Below are 27306 nucleotides of genomic sequence, written 5' to 3'. Positions count from 1 at the left end.
TTTCTCCTGATGTGTATTTTTGGAAAGAGCCAACCAGATACCCCCCCCCCCCCCCTTTTAAGGGCCGTATATTTAGGTCCAGTGCCCAAGAGCGTGAGAGTTTACTTGAGTGTCACTATTTACAGCTGATAAATAAAAGTGATCACAGGAGTTGCATAGGACACTTTCTTGCACTGGGTTGACAACGACAGCATAGTATTTCCATATTGAAATCCAGACAGCTATCTATAGGAGTTATGAGTGGAGAGAATATTGAGAACCGGGATAATAAACTGCCTCTCGTGGAGGATACAAATGTGCGAGTGCTTCTGGAAACAGAAGGATCGCAGGCACCTGACGACCAGGCAGACTACCCCTTAGCAGGAGCCAATTCCATCTACTCAGCTATCCTTAGCAGGAACGAGGCTGTCAGGGATGCCAAGCGTCTCAAGACATTCATGGAACTGCGAGACAAATACGTCAAGAAAAAGGTGCTCTTTGAGGACCCTCTTTTCCCGGCCTGCGACTCCTCACTCTTCTACAGCCACCACAAGCCCCCTATGACGTTTGTGTGGAAACGACCTTCAGTGAGTGAACGGTCTCTCACCACTCGCACACCAACAGAGTGATGATGAATGTCAGAATTTCAAAGGCAAATGTCTTGACTTGCAGCCCAGAGTGGCTAGATTTGTCTGGTAAAAGTTATGTATTTATATTTTAAGATATTATTATTGTTGTTATTAATAATTACTATTATTATAAGATGATAATGAGAGATGTACCTATTATTGTGGCCTATGAGTCCTGATAAACACAACGAACATGTGCTTAATCGATTCTATGCTACTAATAATACAATGAATAAATAATAATAAAATGTAGTGTAATATTTCCCTTTGATTACACATGGCCGAGTGAGCGTTATCTTGCAGCTGCTTGCCATTGAATATGTGACAAATGTGTGAGGGCAGTTCAGAGGTCCCAGCTGGGGTTTGGATTGAGTTACACCTTCATTTTGTCTGACACAGCAAATGTGATAATTAGCTTTGTAAACAAAGATACATGTATATAGATTTATCTAGATCCTATTGCAAACAACTGCACTGCCATAATGTTTTTTTCCGCCCCTAAACATGCTATTTTTGTAAACTGTCAGCATCAAAATAAATGCATTTTGGGTTTCTAGTTTTATAGACAGTACATAAGCACTCAGTGAAAAAACTAGCATAACTTAATTTACAGTTAAATTTCTGACATTAATTACTTTTATCTTTCTCTTGACAGGAAATATGTGAAAACCCTCAATTCATTGTGGATTCAGCGAGCAGGACAGACATCTGTCAGGGAGAGTTGGGTAATATCTAAAATAATTATTTACAATACAAATTATTCTACATCACACATGCACAAAATTGGCTTGTTATAGCAATCAAGACTAACAAACATGTGAGTAACTTGTATGTTTGTATCTGTTGCTGACAGGTGACTGCTGGCTGTTGGCCGCCATTGCTTGTCTGACTCTGAATGAGAAGCTTCTTTACAGAGTGATTCCTCCAGATCAGAGCTTCACGAAAAACTATGCCGGAATCTTCCATTTCCAGGTTGTTTGTGGTTGATTACTACATGCAATAATCAACAAAGAAATATTGTAATTCACCACTCTCTGGAAATCTCAAATTTTCAATGGATGAGAAATGGTTGTATTTCCTCCCATTGTGACTTTAAAGACAAAAAAAGGAAATCAATTTCTGTTAACTGCATTTTTATCCAAATCTACACTTACCAAATTAATCAATTGTTTACAAAAAAACAAGAAAAAGACTTAAAAAAAAAAAAAACTATATCAGATGTATGGATATTGTAGTGTATTCTCTTTGGTGGTCAGCTGCTCTTCAAAGCAAATGGTGGAAAAGTGGCCGGCTTGAGGAAGGAAAACTTCAGGGACACACGGCTGATTGGGGAAAGATTTTATTCAACCGATGACAGAGTGAAGTGTCTCGCGCCCTAGCAAAATGTCGAATGCCTTGTCGCCTATACGCGGGCTTCCCTTCTCTCGGGTGCGCGCACAAATGGGCTGCTGGATCACCTATGACCCCCCAGTCTGCCTCCCCAACTATACACAGTGTATACATTGTCAGTTGCTAATGGAAACCAGATATGTCTGGTGTCAGTAAGTCTACATCCCTGTAACCCCAAACAATCTTGCAAGAACAAGACCCGAACATGAACCTTCGTCACACTTGGGCTTACCAGTGAGATATACATTGCATGATACAAGAGTAAAAATATACTACAATATAATTATATATCATTAAATAGGGGCGGCTCGGTGGCGCACTGGGTAGCACGTCCGCCTCACAGTTAGGAAGGTGTGGGTTCGATTCCACCTCCGGCCCTCCCTGTGTGGAGTTTGCATGTTCTCCCCGAGCCTGTGTGGGTTTTCTCCGGGCACTCTGGTTTCCTCCCACATCCCCAAAAAAAAAAGAAAAAATATGCTTGGTAGGCCGATTGAGCACTCCAAATTGCCCCTAGGTGTGAGTGCGAGTGCGGATGGTTGTTCATCTCTGTGTGCCCTGCGATTGGCTGGCAACCAGTTCAGGGTGTCCCCCGCCTGCTGCCCGATGACGGCTGGGATAGGCTCCAGCATGCCGTGGGGACAAAGCGGTTCAGAAAATGGATGGATGGATCATTGAATAGTTTAATGCACTTTAATTCACTATCGTCATGCGGGATGGAGCACGGCGACCAAATGCAGCTTGGATCAGGGTTTATTGAAGGGAAAAGGGTGGTGGAGGAGAGGATGAGGGGAGCAAACAAGCAGGATAGCATGGTAGAACTAACCGGCAGGAACAAAGAGGAACTAACAGGACGGGCTATCAGGACGGGCTAACAGGGCAGACAACAAGGAGGACAACAATTGCACCAAAATATTTAGAAGTTTGGAACAAAACCAAAACTACGGGTTTAAGAGGTTCACTTTGGAGTTCTAAAGTTGAAACGGGTTGAATAGAACAAAAATTGTAAAAGTTAGAGCAAATGTTTAATTTAGGTCACTTACGGTTTAATTTAGGGCCTTTCTGGTTGAATTAAGGTCATTTTCAGTTTATTTGGGGCCCTTCTGGTTTGTTTGGGGAAACTTCCGGTTCAGCTGAGTTCACTTTTGCTTCCTGTTTGAAAAGGTCACTTCCGGTTTATTTGGGGCACTTCTGGTTTGTTTGGAGTCACTTCTGGTTTAGTTGAGGTCACTTCCGATTTATTTGGGGCACTTCCTATTCAATCTGAGTTCATTCGGGGGCACTTCAGGGTCAATCCAAGATGGTCGCCACACTGTGGAAGTGGGGGTGAAAGGGTGAATTGTGTAAGCGTAATGGAACACCGATTGGGGAGTTTTTGAAGCAGCAACTTCAGACCTGCATGAACTCACTGACATTGTCACATCATACATCAGTTTTTGTGAGGATCTGTGTGTGCAGAGTAATACCTTCTGCACGTACAACAACGACAAACCATGGTTTACACCGAACCTCAGGAGGCTGCGCAAAGCCAAGGAGGAGGCCTACAGGAGCGGCGACCGGGACCTGTTCAAGGAGACCAGAGCATCACGAGCTTCAAAAAATGAACCCCCCGTCCTGTGGAGAGCCTAAGGCTTGCTAACCAGCTGAACAGGTTCTACTGCAGGTTTGATCGGTCCTCCCACACAACAGGACCTCCTGCAGCACAATCTACATACTCCCCTCCCCACCGCTCTGTCCACACCTCCGTCACCGCTGTCACCTACACTCCAGATCCGCGAGGAGGAAGTGCACCAGATGTTCCGGAGACAAAAGATCAGGAAGGCACCAAGCCCAGACGGCGTGTCAGCCTCCTGCTTGAAAATCTGTGCTAAGCAGCTGGCACCCACCTTTGCACGGATCTTCAAACGCTCCCTGGAGCTGTGTGAGGTGCCTTCATGCTTCAAGAGCTCCACCATCGTTCCAGTGGCCAAGAAGCGCGCCATCACAGGATTGAATGACTACAGACCTGTCGCTCTGACATCTGTGGTTCTGAAATCTTTCGAGAGGTTGGTGCGGAACCACCTGAAGCATGTCACGGGCCCCCTGCTTGACCCCCTCCAGTTTGCCTACCGAGCAAACAGGTTGGTGGATGATGCGGTCAACATGGGACTGCACTACATCCTGCACCACCTGGACACCCCAGGAACGTACGCCAGGATCCTGTTTGTGGATTTCAGCTCGGCGTTCAACACCATCGCTCCTGACATCCTCCAACAGAAGCTCATCCAGCTTGCGGTGCCTGCCTCCACCTGTCAGTGGATCACCAGGTTCTTGACCAACAGGAGACAGCGTGTGAGGCTGAAGAGCATCACATCTGATACGGGGACCACCAATACTGGCGCCCCTCAGGGGTGCGTCCTCTCCCCACTGCTCTTCTCTCTCTAAACCAACGATTTCTCCTTGGGTGACGCTCCTGTGAAGACAGGAGGTGGAGCGGCTGGTCCACTGGTGCAGCAGAAACCACCTGGAGCTGAACCTGCTCAAGACCGTGGAGCTGACAGTGGACTTCAGGCGAGACCCTTCACCACTTTCACCCCTCACTATCCGCAGTAATACTATACTCTCCTCAGAAATCTTCAAGTTCCTGGGTACCACAAGAAGGCCCAGCAGAGGCTGTACTTGCTGAGACAGCTCAAGAAGTTCAACCTGACGCAGGAGCTGCTGAAGACCTTCTACACTGCCATCATCCAGTCTGTCCTCTGCACCTCCATCACTGTCTGGTTTGGATCGGCCTCCAAACAAGTACAGACTGCAACGGACAATCAGGACTGCAGAAAAGATCATTGGAATCAACCTCCCATCTATCCAAGACTTGTACCTGTCCAGGACCAGGAAATGCGCAAGAAACATCTCTACGGACCCTTCTCATCCAAGTTACAGTCTGTTTGAACTACTCCCCTCCGGACGGCGTTATAGAGCTCTGTACGCCAAAACCAGCAGACACAGAGACAGGCTGATGAACTCACACCACTCTTAGACTCTCAAAGTCATTGCTGTGCAATGACATCCTGCTCGCCACACCTTTTTTGGATTGTCTACATTCTACACTGTTTGTACTATGTGTCTTCTCTGCATCCATTGCAGCCTGGTCATCCTGGAAGAAGGACCCTCCCATCTGTGGTCTCTTCTCAAGATTTGTCATTTCCCCTAGTTGGACTTTAGAATTTTTCCTTGCCCTCCTGGGAGTTTAAGATCAGGGGATGGCTGAGAATATTTGTCATTTGTCATTTTCACATGTCCCGAGTGTTGTTAGTCACCTAAATGTTGAACAAAGACTGTGATGTACAGGAGTCAAATTCCTTGTTTGGCACGCTCAAACATGGCTAATGAAAATTCTTGAAGTGGGGGTGATGGGGGTGAATATGGTAAGCATAAGGTGAACAAAGTGAATAAAGTTGGAATGAGTTGAATCGGTTGAAAAATGTAGAAATTAGAAAGGGAAAAACTAAATTTAGGAAATTTTGGTGAATTTCAAAATTTAAAATTTTGAAACTTCGATAAGTGGGAAGGTGTGGAATAGGTAGGCAAAAGATGAACAATGGAAAGTTGGAATGGGTTGAATTGGTCAAAAAAAAGAAATCAGAAGGGAAAAAACAAATTTTTGAGAATTTGGCGTGAATTTCAAAATGTAAAATTTGGAATTTTTGGTAAGTTGGAAGTTGTGGAACAGGTAGGCTAAATATGAACAGTTGAAAGTTGGAACGGGTCGAATCAGTTGAAAAATGTAGAAATTAGAAGTGAAAAATTAAATTTTGCAAAATTTTGCAAAATTTTGCACAAATTTTAAACGTGAAAACGTGATTTTTTTTAATTAGGCAATGTTGGGAATGTACCTAATGTGATTTGAATGTGCTAAATGATGAATTGAATGAATTTCAAACTGGAACGACGTAAATGTCCATCCATCCATCTTCTTCCGCTTATCCGGGGTCGGGTCGCGGGGGCAGCAGCTTTAGGAGGGACTCCCAGACTTCCCTCTCCCCAGCCACTTCATCCAGCTGATCCCGGGGGATCCCAAGGCGTTCCCAGGCCAGCTGAGAGACATAGTCTCTCCAGCACGTCCTGGGTCGTCCCTGGGTCGTCCCTGGGGTCTCCTACCGGTGGGTAATGCCCGGAACACCTCTCCAGGGAGGTGTCCAGGAGGCATCCTGATGAGATGCCCGAGCCACCTCATCTGGCTCCTCTCAATGTGGAGGAGCAGCGGCTCTACTCCGAGTCTCTCCCGGATGACCGAGCTAGTCACCCTATCTCTAAGGGAGTGCCCAGACACCCTGCGGAGTCCGCATTACTGCCGACACTGCACCAATCCGCCTGTCAATCTTGCGGTCGATCCTGCCCTCACTCGTGAACAAGACCCCAAGATACTTGAACTCCTCCACTTGGAGCAGGATCTCATCTCCGATCTGGAGAGGACATTCCACCCTTTTCCGACCGAGGACCATGGACTCGGATTTGAAGGTGCTGACCCTCATCCCGACCGCTTCACACTCTGCTGCGAACCGCTCCAGTGAGAGCTGGAGATCACGGCCTGAAGAAGCCAACAGCACCACGCCATCTGCAAAAAGCAGAGACGCGATACTGAGGTCCCCAAACCGGACCCCCTCAACGCCTCGGCTGCGCCTAGAAATTCTGTCGATAAAAATTATGAGCAGAATCGGTGACAAAGTGCAGCCTTGGCGGAGTCCAACCCTCACTGGGAATGAATCCGACTTAATGCCGGAAATGCGGACCAAACTCTGGCATCGGTGATACGGGGACCGAACCGCCCTTATCGGTTGGCTCGGCACCCCGTACTCCCGATGCACTTTCCACAGAATCTCCCGAGGGACACGGTCGAACGCCTTCTCGAAGTCCACAAAACACGTGTGGACTTGTTGGGCGAACTCCCATGCACCCTCGAGGATCCTGCCGAGGGTGTGGAGCTGGTCCACTGTTCCACGGCCAGGACGAAAGACACACTGCTCCTCCTGAATCCGAGGTTCGACCACCCGACGGACCCTCCTCTCCAGCACCCCTAAATAGACCTTACCAGGGAGGCTGAGGAGTGGAGTCATTCTCCATGGCCTCACCAAACTCCTCCCATGCCTGGGTTTTTGCCTCAGCAACCACCGAAGCCACGTTCCGCTTGGCCATCCGGTACCCGTCTGCTGCCTCCGGAGTGCCGCAGGCCAAAACGGCCTGATAGGACTCCTTCTTCAGCTTGACGGCATCCCTTACCGTCGGTGTCTACCAAGGGTTCGGGGATTGCCGCCAAGACAGGCCCCAACGACCTTACGGCCACAGCTCCGGTCGGCTGCCTCAACAATGGAGGCGCGGAACATGGTCCACTCGGACTCAATGTCCCCCGCCTTCCCCGGGACGTGGGAAAAGCTCTGCCGGAGGTGTGAGTTGAAGCTCTTCCTGACAGGGGATTCTGCCAGACATTCCCAGCAGACCCTCACAGAGCGTTTGGGTCTGCCAGGTCGGACCGGCATCTTCCCCCACCATCGGAGTCAACCCACCACCAGGTGGTGATCAGTTGACAGCTCCGCCCCTCTCTTCACCCGAGTGTCCAAAACATGCGGCCGCAAATCCGATGACACAACTACAAAGTCGATTTTCGAACCGCGGCCTAGGGTGTCCTGGTGCCAAGTACACACATGGACCCCCTTATGCTTGAACATGGTGTTCATTATATAAAATCCGTGTCGAGCACAGAAGTCCAACAATAAAACACCGCTCGGGTTCAGATCGGTGGGGGCGTTCCTCCCAATCACGCTCTTCTAGGTCTCACTGTCATTGCCCACATGAGCATTGAAGTCACCTAGCAGAACAATGGAGTCCCCAGAAGGAGCACTCTCCAGCACCTCCTCCAGGGACTCCAAGAAGGGTGGGTACTCTGAGCTGCCATTTGGTGCATAGACACAAACAACAATCAGGACCAGTCCCGCCCACCCGAAGGCGGAGGGAGGCTACCCTCTCATTCACCAGGGTGAACCCCAATGTACAGACGCCCAGACGGGGGGCAATAAGTATGCCCACACCTGCTCGACGCCTCTCACCGTGGGCAACTCCAGAGTGGAAGAGAGTCCAGCCCCTCTCGAGAGGGCTTGTACCTGAGCCCAAACTATGTGTGGAGGCAAGTCCGACTATTTCTAGTCTAAACTTTTCTGCCCCACACACCAGCTTGGGCTCCTTTCCTGCCAGAGAGGTGACATTCCATGTCCCTAGAGTCAGCCTCTGCAGCCGGGGATCGGACCTCCAAGGTTCTTCCCGCCTTTGGCCGCTGCCCAGGTCACTTTGCACCCGACCCCTTTGGCCCCTCCTACAGGTGGTGAGCCCATGGGAAGGGGCCCCAGGTTTTCTATGGGCGAAGGCCAGCAACCAGGCGCTTGCCTTCGAGCCCCACCTCCAGGCCTGGCTCCAGAGGGGAGCCCCGGTGACCTGCATCCGGGCGAGGGAAAACTAGGTCCGTTTGTCTTTTTCATCATGAGGGGTCTTCTGAGCCGTTCTTTGTCTGGCCCCTCACCTAGGACCCTTTTGCCATGGGAGACCCTACCAGGGGCATGAAGCCTCAGACAACATGGCTCCTAGGATCATAGGGGCACGCAAACCCCTCCACCACGATAAGGTGACGACTCACGGAGGGGTGACGTAAATGTGAAATGTTGAATCTACCATTAAGAATGAATGGGGGAAAAAAATTGGCCGGAAATTTGTGAATTTTGTGAAAAGGGAAATTTTTTGGAATGAAAAAAATGTAAGCAACAGTGTCATGAATATTTGGAATAAATTAAAAGTGGAACGGAGTGAATCAGTTGAAGTATATGGAAGTAGTTAAACGTCAAAAAAGTGAGGAGAATAAAATTGTAGAACAACAGTGAAGGCCTTCGCCTTCACACAATAATGAAGGCATTCGCCTTCACACAATAATAAAGGATGACAAATAAGCTACTCTAGAGCAGTGTTCCCCAAACTTTTTTGAGACACGATTAGGTGTCTGAGAAATTTTACCAGGGGAGGGGGGGGATGGCGTCAGTGCCTCCCCAGTCATGAACCTCACTGCACGTCACTGAAGACAAGTAACGAGGGCTAGGTGACAGTGATTACACTGATTACGGGTAGACACAGGCAGGGAGGAGCGAGTGCATAGAGGCTGGACAGACGCAAATGGAAACCATAACTAACACTGACACGAGGAAACGCGGAAACGGCGAGGATCAGAGACGAGACTTGATAACTATAGTGAATTGAAGTGCATTAAACATTATTTGAACAGGTCCCCTTCTAACCCTCATATCCTACTTTGATGTCCGCAGTTCTGGCGTTACGGCGAGTGGATTGATGTGGTTGTTGATGACCGCATCCCCACCTACAACAACCGTCTGGTGTTCACCAAATCCTTTCGTGAGAACGAATTTTGGAGCGCCCTTCTGGAAAAAGCTTATGCCAAGTAATAATGTATTCCATTCACAAAACACAATCCAAAAAATGAGCTTTTTGTAATGGTGGTCTGCTCTCTGAGGCTGAATGGTTCGTACGAGGCCCTGAGAGGGGGTAATACTCTGGAAGCCATGGAGGACTTCACAGGTGGAGTCACTGAGTTCTTTGAGTTGTCTGAGGCACCGAAAGAGATCTATAAGATCATGAAGAAAGCCCTGCAGAGAGGCTCGCTGATGGGCTGCTCCATTGATGTGAGTGCGTAAAAAGACACCTCTTTACTATTTTTTTAAATCCCTCCAACCAATGTTTGGAAAGTCCTCTACCTGCATTTCGAACCAAACATGCACAAGTGTTGATTTTGTGTGTGTGTGTAAACCTGCTACTGAATCACCCAAAAAGCAAAACAGACATCTTCATGCCTGCACACTCGACAGAGGTAATAAATGTCCATTTAGTAATAGTAAAAAAAAGTAAAAAATTACGAAATTATGGTGCCCAGGTTACCTTGCCCAGTGAAATGGAGTCCAAAACTGAACTTGGACTGGTCCGAGGACACGCCTACTCCATCATAGCCTTAGAGGAGGTAAAGTCATGCCAAATGTATTTTCTTGTTACTGAGACTTTGTGATATTGAGAAATGCTGTTTTCTTTTTAGTGTGATGAGGTTGCAAAGGACAGCAAAATTCACCTAATCCGCCTGCGCAATCCTTGGGGTCGAGTACTATGGAAGGGACCGTGGAGCGCAAAGTAAAATTTGGAAAAACATTCGTACTTATGTGTCTTTTCCTTTCCTGCACAAAATGCATAAGCAACAATTGCAATATGACACCAACTCTGCTGTTTGCTTGGTGCTTTTCTTCCAGTTCAAAGGAATGGTCAACTATTTATATCGCAGATAGGAACAACCTTAAAAAGCAAACTGTTGAGCAAAGTGAGTTCTGGTGAGTAAAATCAATGTTTACTTATTTGTGCCAACATCCATCCGTCCACCCACTCATCCCATCTGTCCGTCAATCCATCTTCTACCGCTTATCAGAGGTCGGGTTGCAGGGGAGGGACGCCCAGACTTTCCTCTCCCCAGCCACTTCGTCCAGTTCATGCCAGGGGATCCCAAGGCGTTCCCAGGCCAGCCGAGAGACACAGTCGCTCCAGCACGTCCTGGGTTGCCAGTGGGACATGCCTGGAACACCACCCCAGGGAGGCGTCCGGGACGCCACCTCATCGGGCTCCTCTCAATGTGGATGAGCAGCGGCTCCACTCTGTTCCTTACGGATAACGGAGCTTTTCACCCCATCTCTAAGGGAGAGCCTGGACACGCTGCAAAGGAAACTGATTTCGTCGCTTGTATCCGGGATCTTGTTCTTTCGGTCACGACCCATAGCTTGTGACCATAAATGAGGGTAGGGGCGTAGATCGATCGGTAAATCCAAAGCTTCGCCTTTCGGCTCAGCTCTCTCTTTACCATGACGGACCGGTACAGAGTCCGCATCACAGCAGACGCTGCATCAATCTATCCGTCGAGCTCTTGCTCCATCCTGCCTTCACTTGTGAACAAGACCCCAAGATACTTGAACTCTTCCACTTGGGGCAGGATCTCATCCGCGATCCGGAGAGGGCATTCCACCCTTTTCCGACTAAGGACCATGGTCTCAGATTTGGAGGTGCTGACTTTCATCTCGACCGTTTAACACTCGGCTGCGAACCGCTCCAGCGAGAGCTGACGCTGTGGACTGGTTGAGCGAACTCCCATGCACCTTCGAGGATCCTGCCAAGGGTATAGAGCTTCACTAATTCCACGCCCAGGACAAAAACCACACTGCTCCTCCTGAATCCGAGATTCGATTTCCTGACGGACCCTCTTCTCCAGCACCCCTGAATAGACCTCACCAGGGAGGCTGAGGAGTGTGATTCGTCTTTAGTTGGAACACACACTTTAGTCCCCCTTCTCCAGTCTGCCAATCCAGAGACACAGTCACTGATGTCCACGCAATGTGGTAGAGGTGTGTCAGCCAGGACAGCCCCACAACATCCAGTGCCTATGAAAACTCCGGGCGGATCTCATCCACCCTGGCCTTGCCTCCGAGAACCTTTTTAACTACCTCTGTGAGTTCGATCTGAGAGGTTAGGGGGTTAGGTCCTCCCAATCACGCCCTTCTAGGTGTCACTGTCATTGCCCATGTGAGCATTGAAGTCACCCAGCAGAATGATGGGAGTCCCCAGAAGGAGCGCTCTCCAGCACTTCTTCCAAGGACTCCAAAAAAGGTGGGTACTCTGAGCTGCTGTTTGGTGCATAGACACAAACAACAGTCAGGACTCGTCCCCCCACCTAACCTTGGCTCGCTCACGGGCGTGAACCCCAATGTGCAGTCGCCCAGGCCGGGGGGCAATAATTATGCCCACACCTGCTTGGCGCCTCTCATCGTGGGCAACTCCAGAGTGGAAGAGAGTCCAGCCTCTTTCAAGAGGACTTATACCAGAACCCAAACTGTGCGTGGATGCAAGTTCGACTATGTCTAGTCGGAACCTTTCTGCCTCGCACACCGTCTCGGGCTCCTTTCCTTCCAGAGAGGTGACATTCCAGCTTCTGTAGCCGGGGATCGGATAGCCAAGGTCCCCGCCTTTGACCGCCGCCCAGCTCACTTTGCACCCGAATCCTTTGGCCCCTCCCACAAATGGTGAGCCCATGGGAAGCCAACATAAATTAAGCAAATGTTATTATTACTGCAAGCACTGCTAGCACAACATGACATGTTCTGGCTTGTCCATCAATATTACAGTATAGACCAACACATATGATCTCTGGTCACCATGGCAACATAGATCATAACATCCAAAGCCAGGGTATCATCATCATCATGACTTTGGATTATAAAGCTAAATATCTAGTGCTAAGTAAAACACTATGGGGTCTTCCATGAGGCTTCTTCTTTCACATATCTGCCCAGGATGTCATTTGACGACTTTAAGAAGAACTACACTAAGCTTGAGATCTGCAACCTGACCCCCGACACGCTGCAGGGTGATGAAAGGCACAGCTGGAACGTGTCCGTCAACGAGGGTCGATGGGTCCGAGGCAGCTCTGCGGGGGGCTGTAGAAACTTCCCAGGTCGGGAAGCCAAGTATTTGACTCAACCACATTAATGTCATCTAAGTCCACAAGCTTAATGCTAACACACAAACGCCACAGACAGGTACACAAAACTAGCATTGATGTTGTGTGTTATTATAAAACTTTAAACAACCTATATTCGAAAACATGCAAACAAAGCACACAACACACCTTTATCCTCTGTGAAATCTACTCATTTACATGCTGTTTTTGACAGATACCTTCTGGACCAATCCTCAGTATCACTTGCAGTTGTACGAGAATGAGGACCCAGAGGACCTGCAGGAACTCTGCACAGTTGTTGTGGCGCTCATGCAGAAAGGTCGTCGCATTAAGAAACTGCTAGGGCCCAGGTTCCTCACTATTGGATTTTCCATCTATGAGGTAATGGTTGTGTCACTTGACTGGAGCCACCCTAGGGCCACACATAAAAGCTGATGTTCCCTTCATTTTCTTTGCAGGTACCAAAAGAGGTATGCATCTAACAGCGAATTCACAACATATACCACAAAGCAATTTAAACCATTAAAAATAATAATGAGGCACCAATATCTTTTAATTTCTCTTCGAATTGTAACAATGCATTAGGTTCGCTTAAATCAAAATTGGCATTGCAGGCCTAAAATACACATTTAACCGTATTAAAGCTACAAAAATATTGGATGGCATTCTGATTGAATATCTCAGATGTGTGGCCGGAATCGACATCTCCAGAAGGACTACTTCTTGTATAATGCCTCCAAGGCTAAATGCAAACATTACATGAATCTGCGCGAAGTCACAGAACGTGTCAGGCTCCCCCCAGGAGAATATGTTGTCATCCCAACTACGTTTGAGCCTCATGAAGAAGGCCAGTTCATTCTGAGAGTCTTCTCTGAGAACAGGAGCACCTCTGAGTAAGGACATCCGCCACTCAATGGTGACTACCATGACATTATATTAATGGTAATTTGTGCTGTTTTTGTGTCTGTCACAGGGAAGCGGAGAGCACAATTGGGACTGATCAAACACGGGTTTGTCCCATAAATGCCGCTATAGTGCAGTTAAAAAAATGGTCCTATTTGATATTGCATTGAATATTGCAAGGTTTGAATTCAATATAGCATAATATAGCTTAGCATTAGCACAATTTCTCATTCTCATAAGGTGTGGTGTGTCTTTGCCATTTTTCATGATGATGACAAAGAATTTGGAGACCTGGACTCACCTGGACCAAACATCTTGGGGTGTGGGGCATCCCGATACCTTTGCCCATGGCATATACGTATCTCTTGACACACTACATTCCCCTCTCATTATCTCACAACTAATTTGTTTCATCTCATCATCCTTGTCTTATTGATCATCAGCAAAACAAGAAAAGGCCGTGCCAAGCCCTACTGGGAGCAAAATAAAGTTCAATGTCTTGCTCAAGGACATTTTGACATGATCACTGGGCTTGAGGATTGAACTCACCACCTTCAAGTTGGTAGACCATCACTCTTAAGACTGAGCCACACTGTAAAAAAGTCAATAGACGGCTAGGTAACACTGTTGCTAGAAACAGTTCATGGCTAGGAATCTGTAAATGGGAAAGTTCACCCCAGATTTTACAGGCTTCCCAGTATAATGCATGGTACTGCACGACAGTCCCTCATGGAGGTAAATTACATCAACACAAAAAATGGCTTAAGGCAGAGGTGTCAAACGAATTTTTTTCGAGGGCTGCATTGTAGTCAGTTTCTTTCGGAGGGCCATTATGACTGTCAACCCAAATAAATGTATGAGCACCTTATATTATATACAGTATAAGGTAGAAAACTGAGAAATAACTCGTTTTCAAATCAGACTAGTAAAAACTGGTCAAATATTTAAACAAAAATATATTTTTAAAAGTGAAGACAATTTGCAATTCTAGTAATTGTCTTCGCAGGCCACATAAAATGATGTGGTGGGCCATATATGGCCCACGGGCCTTGAGTTTGACACCTGTGGCTTAAGGTAACGGACATTTGTGCACCACTGACATTTTGCACCGACTTCACGGCTAATGAGAAAACCTAAGCCATGATGACACACCTCAATATGTTTTATTCTTTCAGCCTATTGTGTACGTGTCCGATCGAGCATTCGCCAACAAAGAAATCCAGCATGACGGCATTCAGGGGGAGAAGAAGCAGCCCAAAGTAATTTTGTTGTCATGATTGCTCAATCACAGTTTCCATGCAGTGACTATCTGGCTGCAAGCTGGGTCATTTATGGCTCCTGAAATGTAATCTAGAGTGGGTCAAATAACATCACTGGGGATAAAAGAATTGACCTCCCTGCCAGCTGATCTCGAATGACTCCTACACCTGTTTTTTTTCCTTTCTGTGCACATGATCTCGCACGTGAGTTGGTAAGGAAGGTGCTACAGGCCACCTTAAGGGGAGGAACTTTATTTTATCATTTTGATATTAGTCTCTTTTTATATATATATATCACAAAAACTTTAATTTGGATGGTATGTACGTAGAAAGTAAAAAGGTTGCAGGGCAACAAATGGTGTTAAAAACTGATTTGTATTTTCTTATATGGACCAGAAAAAAATTCTTCAGCCTGAGGAAGAAACTGAAGAGGAAAAACAGTTCCGTGTCATCTACAAACACATAACCGGCGAGGTAAAAAAGGCAGACTTAAATTCAGCAGCAACTATTGTGCTTAATTAACCAAACCACTCATGCACCCTTTAGGATATGCAAATCAGGGCCAATGAGCTACAGACCATTATGAAGAACGTGGTCTCCAAACGTGAGTCGAATTAAGCTTGGTCAGGTGACCATCATTCAAGCTACGCTTCTTTTCCCGCAGTGCACGAAAAGGTGACGGAGGGTTTCAGCCTGGAGACATGTCGAAGTATGATTGCACTGATGGATGTATCCTTAACACAATGCCAGCGATATTGAGGAGCAAATAATTATAGTCACTTCTTCCTCTCATTAATGTTTTTCCCCCATAACTGAGCCAAATTCCAGACAGACGGGACAGGAAAACTAAATTTCCAGGAGTTTAAACATTTGTGGAGAAAAATTAAGCAGTGGCATGTATGTTTATTTTCACTTTATTGTTGCAATATTATGACATGATTTTGAAAAGCTGATATGTGTTTGCAGGTGATCTTCAAACATTACGACAAACAACAAACCGGCTCAATCAGCAGTTTCGAAATGAGGACCGCTGTTAATGACGCAGGTGAGCAGCATCACGAACATCCTCATGTAATACTGTCAATTGGCTTTTGTGATAGGCATTGATTTGTTTTTTTTAAGAGGCTTTGTAGTCAACATAAACTGATTTTTTTCATGTTAATTGGATCTCTGTGCTATGTTTCTACCCACAAAGGTCTCCACCTCAACAAACAGTTGTATGACATCATCGCCATGCGCTACGCAGACAAGGAACTCAACGTCGACTTTGACAGTTACATCTGCTGTTTTGTCAGACTGGAGGGCATGTTCAGTATGTATTAATTTTGTGATATTTTTTTAAAATTTGCATGTGGATGTGTAGTATATACATATGCAAATATGTATGTTCTATGTCGTCTGTAGGGGCTTTCGATGCTTTTGACAAGGATGGAGATGGACTAATCAAACTTAATGTGCTGGAGGTAACCATATGCATTTTTCACTTTTTATTAAATTTAAACACACCTGAAAAAAAAAAAAAAAAAAAAAACATTTCTTCTGCTCCCCCTTTAGTGGCTTCAGCTGACCATGTATTCTTAAACATCTCCACGCATGACCTGGCCACTCTTCAACATACAAAGTCTTAATGGACAATTTTCATTGGTTCTTATGATTTTGTAATAATTCATGGAATTATGCAATGTTATCATAGTTTGTAGTTCAGTCTCTAGAGATAATAAAACATTTTGTTTGGTGAACATTCATTTAATAATGATTCCTGTCCTGTTTTTATTTCTAGAAATGAGCTGTTGTTCTGAACATGTTACTTGAACACGAAGAAAAAAAAAAAAAAAAAAAAAAAAAATTAACATGATTTTTAAGAAGAAAAATAAAAGACCCTACAGATTTGCACAAATAATAGAATAACAAATAACATTTCATTACATGTGTTCACTGGAAGTACGAATGATGTGACATATGAGAACAGGAAATGGGAAATGACGGGAAAACAAAGGCATCGGCGCACCTCCTCATGACTTCACCTTACTGTCCACATCCACATGATTTTGCATATGCCCAGGAACCTCCTGCAGATAAAACATTCATGCCATATATAATACGAATAGAGTAATTACATGATATTAGAATCCAAGATATTAACTTACCTCCTTGACTGCCTGCTGTGTGGAAAAAAACGTGCTGCATCCTTTCCAGCGACAATTAACCACCTCCAGTTTGGGATTGGTGTGGTCTCTGGTGAGATGCTGGAGCAGGTGCTCGGCCATGCCAAAAATCAGACAGCAATTTTGCCACTGCCATGAACACAAAAAAGAACGGAAGAGAATCAGTGTAGTACTGTACTTAGTTGCACAGTTGTGACAGGGTTAGAAAAGCGGCAAATTAAATAAATAAAAATGCTTCTTGTCCAAGGTTTAATATCCTAAAAGGTGGTTCTTACCCAGCAGCGGTAATTCTTCATCAGGTTGAGTTTTACAGCTTGAACGCTTCCGTCATAACAACCCGTGTAGATCTGAATGAAACGAGCGAAATGGCGAAGTGAAGCAATGGTCAATCGGTTCCAATCGGGCATCTTTCAAGTCCACTTACCACGCTCTTGTGCACAGCCATGCACATCACCATATCACTGTGACCGCCATACACCTGCAAGCGGTCGTGGGTCTAGAAAGCAACGCAAATAGAATTGATAAAGAGGCAGCAACACTAAAATCCATATAGCAACCACAAAGAAATAAATGTAAAGCAGATTTACTCGGATAGTAGCTGATAAAAATTCCACAAGATGGCGGTAAAGTATTAATTATATTGCTTGGCCTTGGCACAAAAAACATTTTCAAAAGGTGTTTGTCTACAACACAGACCTCGGTACACATAAGAAATATTTTCTACCTGCAGCTCGTAAACACGAATCAACTTGTCCAGACAACTGGTCACCATCACTTTCCCCAAGATGACGATTGACGTGACAGCATGACCATGTCCCTTGTAGATCCGAATTAACTGACCCGTCTACATGGCCAGAAAACAGAAATGGAGGCAAAATAGAAACATGACAGAACAGTTCATTAGCACATCGAACTAACTACTGTTAGAATAGGCCTCTTTGGCACATGTGATGAGCTAGGTAGATTGAGCTATGCCGTTATATCGCTGTAACCCTTCTCTTGCTTCATTAGCTTTCTCTTCTCTATGACACTCTTTGCACATACGTAGAGGTCGCTCTCAGTTAAGACTACAAGGTCACATATTATCGCACAGGCTAGGCAGAGTGCAGGAGGGTGGCCCAGAGTAGTATAAGAACAGAAACCCTGGTGGAGGGAGTTAGACCTTCTTCCGCATCTGGCAGAGAAGGCTCCACAGCTGTGTCTCGATCATTCTGGCATACATTAAATAGTTAAACTGTGAAGGCTGACTCTTGGTAATTACTGTTAGCATTGCGAGCATTAAAGATAAAGAACTGTGAACAAACTGTTCACGATCTGCAAGTCCACAAAGGCGTCTTGTACACATGATCAGCGGACAAGAACTAACACTATTGATTAATACAAATTACAAATTTGCTCTTGACACCATTAATATTATTGCGTCATTCACTTTTTTGGGGTTCTTTTATCACAAACAATTTTAATTTTAGGTCTGATGAAGGCGGAAGTACATGCCGAAACATGTCAGGTAATATAACCTAAAATTAAAATTGTTTGTGATAAAAGAACCAAAAAAAGTGATTGATAAGGGAAAAAAAATGAACTTAGTACAACTATTATTGCGTCATTATTTATAATTAATGACATTTATGTGGATATTTTGTTTAATGATTGCAATAATAATAGGTAATGTTACCATATAACTTATACTTACATGGATGTTGTGAGCATGAACAGAGGTGTCACTGGAGCCACTGAACACCAAGTCATTTACCACCTAAAAAAAAAAAAAAAAAACCCAAACAAGAAAAGTGAACCCTCTTGTCCAAAGTCAACTTTGATGACCACCAGCTACCTGCGTGCCCAATGAGGACAAGCAGCATAGTAAATGGACAGCTAGATAATTATCAAGGGGTCTGTTCCCTCACCTTCATACAGAGTACAGTCTTGGTGTGGCCTTTCAATGAGCGGAGCAGCAAACCGCTTTTGGCGTCTCGTACGCTGATGGTGCTGTCGTAGGAGCCGACCAGCAGCACCCGCCGGGCGCCTTCCTGCGATGTGCCCAAGCAGCTTACCGCTCGAGGCCCGTGACATTCAAACACATCCAGTGGTTTGGAAGTCTACATTGAGGGGGTTTGACATGATTAGGAAAATGGACAGGATGGGTGGCCTTAAAATACATCTCAGACCTTCACTTCCATTTCCGTTGGGGTTCATTCTTAGCATAAGCAAAACCATGTGAAATTGATTCCAATCATGTTTTTTAATAGTCACAAAATGGGGTATGAAAAGTGCTAAATATAAACACAAAGTTGTTAAATTGGCAAGACTGACTAAGCTTTCAGGATCTTTCAGCTCCATTCCGTATGGCAGAAAGGACATTTTAAAAAATGTTCTAAAAAACCTGTTTATGGACAGTTTACCTTTAAATCAAAGGTGGCCACCGACCCATTGGCAAGACCAACAAACACAGTGTTCCAAGCCATATGCATACACAGCACTCTGTCAGCCAGTGAGATGGTCTCCAGACACTTCTTCGTCTGGTGGCAAGGAAAAAACAGCTTTTCTACTTTTTCATTTTGAAACGTGTCAGATAATGGCCTCTCCTCATGTACCTTTATGCTGTAGATGCGAATAGTGCAGTCACTAGAGCCAGTGTAGAGTCTGGCTGGCATGTTTGGGGAGGAGGCGACCAGCAGGCAGTTGATTCTGTTTTTGTGGCCCTCAAACACTCCCTGGCATTCCAGGTTCTATCGCAAGGAATTTTGATAAATATGAGATGGTCATTGCTCAAAAGTGACTGTAGAATATGCAAATATGGAACAAGCATGTTTACATTTTCATTATTTGAATGTCTTAATGCTGTTCTGTTTTGCCAATTTAATATCTTATCTGTAATTAAATTTTTTTAACTACTGATGTACCAGCAGACTGTAAGCCCGCGCTGTCTTGTCCGCTGAGCATGTGTACAAGACGCCTTCGTGGACTTGCAGACCGTGAACAGCCTCCGTGTGGTTCAAAAAGGCTCCCAAGGCTGACTCAATCCCATCCTCACCAACCATCTCAACAGACTCTGAAACAAAATTAAAGCAACAAAATCAAGAGTGCTAAAAAAAAAAAAAAAGAGACTCAAACTTTGTTTACAAAACACACTACAAATAATAATTACATCGAAAATGGCTTTCGTTCTGATCTTTGACATTCATTGAGCTTTCACGGTGAATTCAAAATGTGTAGTTTTTGACGGAACGTCAAACGGTCATTTGAGTATTGTAGTTTAATTTACTTTATCACACAATACTTCACAAGAAACTTTGTACCCACCTGGTGGAGGAGTGTCTTCCCTTTCCAACGCAACAGGGCTTGCTGCTTTCCTGAGCAAAGTTGAAAATAGGATGCATTTAAAAATGAGCTAGGCATTAATATATCGGTTTAAAAAAATATACAGAAGCAAGCTCACATCTTAAATGGGATTGGCTGACTAGTCTGAGCGCTAGAAGTGCTATACTCCACGTTAACGGATTTGGAAGACTGCTCTTGAGGACCTGGCGCCTTTGAAGACATATCAGGTGAATCCTCATTCTCGGATTCATCAATGTCGATGACCACCATTTTAGGCTCCATCACTTCCACTGTGTCAGCATTCTTATCGCTATCGTCATCAATAAGGGCTGCAGATGTGCTTGTATCTCCTTTAATGAAATTCTTCACATCATTTCCTTGTACAGGTTCTAGGGAGAAAGGTTTCTCAATCTTCTCATCCTTCATATCTATTTTCTTTATATCATATGTATCATCTATATCTTCCTTTTTTGAGATGCTTTCCGTTTGTTCAGTCACACCGACATGCTTCACTTGCTTCTTCTGCGTGCAGAGCAAATTGGCTGGATTGAGTGGATTTGGACCATCGGCCCTGGTTTGGGTATTCAGAGAGGGAGAAGCCACAGCGGGAAACGAAGGGGGAGGTGGAGAGACCCTTTGGACGAGGGGACTCTGTTGTCTCGAAGGGGTAGGGATCATGGCTTCTTGCTTGATGGTTCTGATGGTGGGTGTTGTGGCGGGCAAGGTTGGTTGAGGCTGACTATTGACAGAACTTTGGTGGGTGTTGGTGGGACTGTGAGGGACAAGGAGGGTCGAGGAAGATGCAGAGGTTGGATCCGGATGAATGACATCCGTAGGTGCTGCTGCTGAGGTTGTGGCAACCTGTTCTACATTGGAGCTTCCGGAGTACACTTCTGGAAAATATAACGGGAAAAATTACGTTTTGACTGTCCAATTGGAACCTCACAGGTCCATATAAGGTCTCTTTCAAATGTAACTAAGCGTTAGTCCTGCGACCCGTCATTCTTTATTTTTTAATTTTCAACCAATGTTAAATGTTTAAAAAAGGCTTGAGATCCAATTTATATACTCCTTGGGAATTTCTACTTCCCGAAAAGTGTTTTAAAACATTGTTTTGAGTCAAGTACAATACCTTGCATGCTCTGCAGTATTTCAATGCGCTTGGCTCTCAGGCCGTCCACCTCTGAAGTGCACTAAAACAGCAGGAAAGAAGAAAGGCATTGAGAACTTTGCTCTCAAGGCATTTTTTTTTTTTTTTAAGTGGACGCATTTCAGTTCAGCTGTGGTACCTGCTGCCGAAACAACATGAGCCTTCGTACTTCAGTGTAGGCTGCATGTAAGGCATTTCGGGCGAGTACTAAAGACTTGTCTACATCCTGCAGCGATTGACTCAGCTCTTCTTCTCTGAGTGACACCGCCAAGAGCTTGTCCATTGGGTTCTGGTCTGTAAAGAGACGTTTTGCCAACACTTGGAATTAGTATTTTAACTCGGGAGCAATGGGATTATTAATCGTTGAAGTGCATGAAATATTTGGGATACCATTGTTGAATTTAAATTTCCTCCGTTTTACAACAGCCTCCACATCAGGAACGTCATTATCCTGCAGAAACACACAGAAATCTTCTTTAGCCTCCAAAGTCAAACACATCTTTCGCCTTAAACAAAGGCTCACTACTTCACTAAAATCTAAAATAAAAATTCACTTGTAGATGTTGGCGTTTCCTCTTGTTGGTGTCAGGATTCTCATGCTCAGCTTGCACCTTTGCTGAGGTTGCCGCCGCTGTCGGACCACAGCAGTTGTCCAGTGTGAAAGACCCCACTTCGTCAGGCGCTCCTGTCGTTGAACGAGTCTCTCCCTGCGACGCACTCACTGTCGTGTCGTGGGTAGGAAGTGGTGTTGAAGTGAGACATGATGGAGGACGATCAGGAAGAGAAGGAGGAAGGGGCATGTGTGCATTGGAGAGCGACTCCCAGTGGAAGCCCTCTGAGAGTATCAGGTCTTCGTCGACACCCAGATCGAAAGTAGTTTTGCTAGGTTGAGAGTTTACCAACTCGATTCCAAACCTTAAGGCAAACACACGATGGTTAAAGAAAACTAGCATAAAGCCTTCACATGGAAAAAATACATTGTGAAATAGGCAAAAATAATTCTCAAAAGTAATCAGACTGCTATATGCAATCTTTCTAAGTCCTATTCCCATTTACTTTTCAAGTATGTATTTCAATTAGTTTTGGAGTTAGAGGCCATTTAACTCCCATTTTCAATTCTTCTTAATCCATGGACATGTACTGGCGTAAGCAGAGGGGCACGTCTGGCACTGCAGGATTTGAGTCCCTGGCGACATAGTGTGTTACTGATGGTAGTCTTTGTTACTTTGGTGCCAGCTCTCTGCAGGTCATTCATGTGTGGTTCTGGGATTTTTGTTTACCGTTCTTGTGATCATTTTGACCCATAGGGTGAGATCTTGCGTGGAGCCTCAGATCGAAGCCATTATTGACCAAATTCATTTTGTCTCTCATAGTTGAAGTGTACCTATGATGGAAATTACAGGCATCTCTCATCTTTCAAGCGGGAGAACTTGCACAATTGGTGGCTGACGAAATACTTTTTTGCCCCACTGTACAGTGCCCAAAACATTTGGTGTTTTTCACAAGATAAAAATCATTGACGATGAAGCTCTTACCTTGGCGTCCCTTCTTTCCTCTTCTGCTTGCTCTTTGTCTCATTGAACATTTGCTTCCAGCTTTGCTTAAACTTGGACCTGGTTACAGCGGGAGCCTTAGGAGTCAACTTTGGGGTCACCTTTCTCAAAATGTCCTCTGCTGACCTTTGAACGGTCGCTGCTTTGTGAGCAATCCGAATCTTTGTTTTGGAGCCGAGCTGCTGACTGTGTTGAATGCTGGCTGAGGGTCCAGGAGTGTTATCCTCAGCTGTGACGTTCTGTGGGGCGGTTTTGCCAGCCTGGGCGGCATTGTTGCTTTGTTTCACTGCCTCTTTTTCGAGGGTCTCCAGTGAGGAGCGAAGCTCAGACAGCTGTGTTTCCGCATCGGCGCTTTGCTTTCTGGCTTCACGATCCGACCTGCAGGGCTCACGCACGCCCAGCGCCTGTCTAATTTCTCTAAGCATGGTGGTGACATTCATGCCTTCGATGATGACTGGCTTAGGTTGCAAACTAGAAGCACTCACGCTTTGCTTCGGTTCAGACGAACGCTCATCCGGGTTGAAGATGACGCTTCCTCTTTCAGGCAGCTGATCACTGGTGAAGTCAACCAGCTCCGCACTCTGGTACTCGTAATGGCTAAAATGGTCCATCGAGGACCATGAGTGCTGCAGCGAGGTGCCGAATGATTGACTGCTGTGTTGGGAGCCGCAAGATCTGGCAGCTGGGTGCTGATTCGCTCGCTGTTTGTTCACGTTGTTTTGGATGACGGCAGTGTGGGTGCCTTTCTGCTGAGGCCCCAGCACCTGCTGTTTGAATGTATTTGAACCTTGATGCACTCTTTTCAGTCCACTGGCTGCCTGTTTCTGACCAGCTTGTTTCTGGCCAGCCTGAGTAGGGCCAGGCTTTTTCTGGTCAGCCTGTTTCTTTGCTGCAAGTCTACGTTTCTTTTTCAGCTTTTGTGACTCTTTTTTCCTGCGAAGTAAAGAGGGACATAAATTCTGAGTACTTACATGAAAACAGATAAAGCAAACCGGGTAAAACCGTACTTCTCCTTCTTTAGTTCCTTGTTTCTCGTGCGGATACCCTTGATTGTTTCCTGGTTGAGAGTGTTGTAAAGTGAAATGGGTTTTACGTTTTGCCACTTGAGCTTCTTTAAATTGGTTTGATGTTGAGGCATGGCGATGTGCAGGGTGTATTGTTCAAGAACCATGGAGGACAGCTGACATGCCTGGCAATCATGACACGGAACACTGTGGGGAAAAAAACGAGACCCATGAAATCAGACAGAAGTGCAATTCTTAACCCTCCCTCAAGCGTTAAACATATTGGAAACATATTTGAGCACAAAACAAAACTATAAGGAATACCATGTGCATATTGTCATACCTGTGTTGAACACAAGCATTTGCCTTTGAGAGGCGCGTGAAATGCTGTGTGATGTCGGCAAGTCTGCATGTGTCTGTGGCCCATAGCAGCTTCTAACGCGAGTTCGCTTTTAGTGTTGGTCTGCCAGCATTTAATAAACAGCGGAAATGACATGTGCATCAGTGACTGTGGCTCTACTTTCACAGATGCAAGGGCATTACACAAAAGTGTTTACAGGTTTCTACACTGTAAAAACTAATTAAAAAAATAAATATATGGGTTAAAACTCCTCAAGACTATTGTAACTTTTAGCGCACATTAGAAAGTCCCATTAGTCCATTCAGCACCTTGGGATGTGCAAAGCAGACGGAATACATGTGCAAACATATCGAGAACATGTACATTTCTCACAGTCTGGACCAGCTATTTAAACCCCAAAACCTCAGAGGTGGGGGAGTGCTGTCAGTGCCCAGAAAAAATCCACACAAGCATGGAACTAACATACAAACTGCACGCAGGACATTTAGAGTTGCGACTTGATCAGATTTGTAAGGCAGATGGGGAGAAGTATCTTGCGTCATAAGATGGCGCGGCGGATGGCCGCCTCGGTGACTCGCTCTCTGCTACTTTGTGTATTTTGTGTGTCTTTTGCATCTTCTGCTGCCCATCCCGGATCACTTTTAGCAGAGAAGAACTGTTAAACATCGGACAGTCTTCTCCAGGTACTTTCTCTCCGGTTTTCACTCACTCAGGCTGTTTGACGGAGATTTTAGCCAGAGCGGCAGTGCTTTACAAGCTATGCCAAAGATGGCGGCGTGGCAAGTGGGCCAGAGCCCTCGTGAAGTTGAGGCAGTGAGGGTTCCGTGCTCCCATACCATCAATTTTTCTGGCGAATGTCCGCTCTGTGGCGAACAAGATAGATGAACTGCTGCTTCTCATTCCAAGGAACCCGGACGTAAGCAGATCCGCCGCACTGTGCGTCTCCGAAATGTGGCTCCCCGAACACATCCCCCACTACGCCGTAGAGCTAACTGGGTTTTGGCTACTACACACAGATCACAGCATGGAGCTCACGGGAAAAACAAAGGGAGATGGTCTATGTTTCCACATTAATGAAGATTGGTGAACTGATGTCACAGTGTTGAAAAAGTCTTGCAGCCCTCTCCTAGAGACACTTTTCATAAACTGCTGGCTGTTTTATTCACCACGCGAGTTCTCCTCGATCATAATGGCGGCTGTTTACGTTCCATCACACGCACGTGCAATCGAAGCTACGCAGCTGCTGGCTGACCAGGTAACAGACATGGAGAAAAAACAACCAAACTCACTGATCATTGTTTTGGGTGATTTTAACAGAGCGAACCTCACACACGAACTCCCCAAATACAGACAGCACATAACGTGTTCCATCAGAGGGACACACACATTGGGCCACGGCTACTCCGTAGTAAAGGACGCATACCGCTCTGTGCCCCGTGAAGCTTTAAGACTCTCGAACCACAGTCTAGTTCATCTGATCCCAACCTACAGGCAGATATTAAAAACTTCTAAGCCTGTAGTGAGGACTGTGAGGAAATAGACAGTGGAGTCAAAGCAAGCTTGGAGGTCCACTGTCCATTTCTTCACAGTCCTCACGCGCGTGCCGGTCGCAGGGGCAGCAGCTTTAGGAGCAGCAGCCTTAGGAGGGACTCCCAGCCTTCCATCTCCCCAGCCACTTCATTCAGCTCATCCAGGGGGGATCCCAAGGCGTTCCCGGGCCAGCTGAGAGACAGTCTCTCCAGCGCGTCCTGGGTCATCCCCGGGTCTCCTACCGGCGGGACATGCCCGGAACACCTCCCCAGGGAGGCGTCCAGGAGGCATCCTGATGAGATGCCCAAGCCATCTCATCTGGCTCCTCTCATTGTGGAGGAGCAGCGGCTCTACTCCGAGTCTCTCCCGGATGACCGAGCTTCTCACCTTATCTCTAAGGGAGAGCCCGGACACCCTGCGGAGGAAACTCTATTCGTCCGCTTGTACCCTGGATCTCGTTCTTTCGGTCACGACCCATACGTTGTGACCATAGGTGAGGGTGAGAGCATAGATCGACCAGTAAATCGAGAGTTTTGCCTTTTGGCTCAGCTCCCTTTTCACCAGGACAGACCGGTAAAGAGTCCGCATTACTGCCGACGCTGCACCAATCCGCCTGTCGATCTCGCGCTCCAACCTGACCGGAGAGGGCATTCCACCCTTTTTGGAGGTGCTGACCCTCATCCCAACCGCTTCACACTCTGCTGCGAACCGATCCAGTGAAAGATGGAGATCACGGCTTGAAGAAGCTAACAGCACCACTTTGTCTGCGAAAAACAGAGACGCGATGCTGAGGTCCCCAAACCGGACACCCTCAATGCCTTGGCTGCCCCTAGAAATTCTGTCCTTAAACATTATGAACAGAATCGGTGACATAGGGCAGCCTTGGCGGAGTCCAACCCTCACTGGGAACGAATCCGACTTACTGCCGGAAATGCGGACCAAACTCTGGCAATACTATACTCTCCTCAGAAACCTTCAAGTTCCTGGATACCACAATCTCGCGGGACCTGAAATGGACCGGCCATATAGACTCTGGCCGGAAAAAAGCCCAGCAGAGGTTGTACTTTCTGAGACAGCTCAGGAAGTTCAACGTGCCACAGGAGCTGCTGAAGACCTTCTACACTGCCATCATCCAGTCTATCCTCTGCACCTCCATCACTGTCTGGTTTGGATCGGCCACCAAACAAGACAAGCAAAGATTGCAACGGAGACTCAGATAATCGGAACCAACCTCCCATGGATCCAAGACTTGTACCTGTCCAGGACCAGGAAACGTGCAAGTAACATCTCAACAGACCCTTCTCACCCAGGTCACAGTCTGTTTGAACTACACCCCTCGTTACAGAGCGCTGTACGCCAAAACCAGCAGACACAGACACAGCTTCTTCCCCCATCCTGTCACTCTGATGAACTCACACCACTCAGAGTCTCAGAGACATCACTGGGCAATAACATCCTGTTCTTGCCACTTCAATGTTGCTGAGATCAACCGG

At 46.1% G+C, this 27306-nt stretch overlaps 2 protein-coding genes across 3 annotated transcripts in view; one reads left to right on the top strand and one right to left on the bottom strand.

Annotated features, from left to right (window-relative positions):
- The first annotated feature begins 236 nt into the window (after positions 1–236).
- Positions 237–16310, top strand: capn3b (calpain 3b). The gene is made up of 23 exons (XM_085938297.1): positions 237–566; positions 1264–1333; positions 1462–1580; positions 9332–9465; positions 9538–9706; positions 9955–10038; positions 10111–10202; positions 10319–10396; positions 12401–12561; positions 12782–12948; positions 13026–13037; positions 13252–13460; positions 13541–13577; positions 13914–13937; positions 14646–14729; positions 15126–15203; positions 15276–15333; positions 15394–15458; positions 15558–15626; positions 15696–15774; positions 15925–16041; positions 16134–16192; positions 16284–16310. Exons 1-23 carry the CDS (start codon positions 237–239, stop codon positions 16308–16310), a joined length of 2322 nt encoding a protein of 773 aa, XP_085794423.1.
- znf106b (zinc finger protein 106b) overlaps positions 15665–27306 on the bottom strand; it is a 16194-nt gene continuing 4552 nt past the window's right edge. The window contains exons 4-22 of one of the 2 annotated variants that reach the window (XM_085938405.1): positions 23926–24129; positions 23045–23851; positions 22901–22978; positions 21920–22280; positions 21756–21816; positions 21505–21659; positions 21348–21408; positions 20334–21108; positions 20198–20247; positions 19798–19946; positions 19489–19623; positions 19297–19413; positions 18802–18993; positions 18588–18650; positions 17619–17738; positions 17319–17390; positions 17170–17241; positions 16877–17023; positions 15665–16798 (exon numbers count right to left, since the gene is read on the bottom strand). In XM_085938405.1, the coding sequence (XP_085794531.1) occupies positions 16742–16798; positions 16877–17023; positions 17170–17241; positions 17319–17390; positions 17619–17738; positions 18588–18650; positions 18802–18993; positions 19297–19413; positions 19489–19623; positions 19798–19946; positions 20198–20247; positions 20334–21108; positions 21348–21408; positions 21505–21659; positions 21756–21816; positions 21920–22280; positions 22901–22978; positions 23045–23851; positions 23926–24129 (3676 nt within the window). In that variant the 3' untranslated portion in view covers positions 15665–16741. Of the gene's footprint in view, positions 16799–16876; positions 17024–17169; positions 17242–17318; positions 17391–17618; positions 17739–18587; positions 18651–18801; positions 18994–19296; positions 19414–19488; positions 19624–19797; positions 19947–20197; positions 20248–20333; positions 21109–21347; positions 21409–21504; positions 21660–21755; positions 21817–21919; positions 22281–22900; positions 23852–23925; positions 24130–27306 lie in introns of both variants that reach the window. The other variant, XM_085938404.1, reaches the window with a different exon arrangement.

The sequence above is a fragment of the Syngnathus leptorhynchus genome, chromosome 18, assembly GCF_054491065.1.
Source record: "Syngnathus leptorhynchus isolate UIUO chromosome 18, UIUO_Slep, whole genome shotgun sequence".
Lineage (NCBI taxonomy): Eukaryota > Metazoa > Chordata > Actinopteri > Syngnathiformes > Syngnathidae > Syngnathus > Syngnathus leptorhynchus.
Note: the sequence above shows the minus strand (reverse complement) of the source record. Positions and strands in the feature narration are given on the sequence as shown.

What these genes read in the sequence shown, in the direction of transcription:
- capn3b (XM_085938297.1), top strand. Translation starts at nt 237, where the DNA reads ATGAGTGGAGAGAATATTGAGAACCGGGATAATAAACTGCCTCTCGTG. An exon ending in GTATGATTGCACTGATGGAT is followed by an intron (nt 15,459 to 15,557) that starts GTATCCTTAACA and finishes GCCAAATTCCAG; the next exon opens with ACAGACGGGACAGGAAAACT. An exon ending in TCAAACTTAATGTGCTGGAG is followed by an intron (nt 16,193 to 16,283) that starts GTAACCATATGC and finishes CTCCCCCTTTAG; the next exon opens with TGGCTTCAGCTGACCATGTA.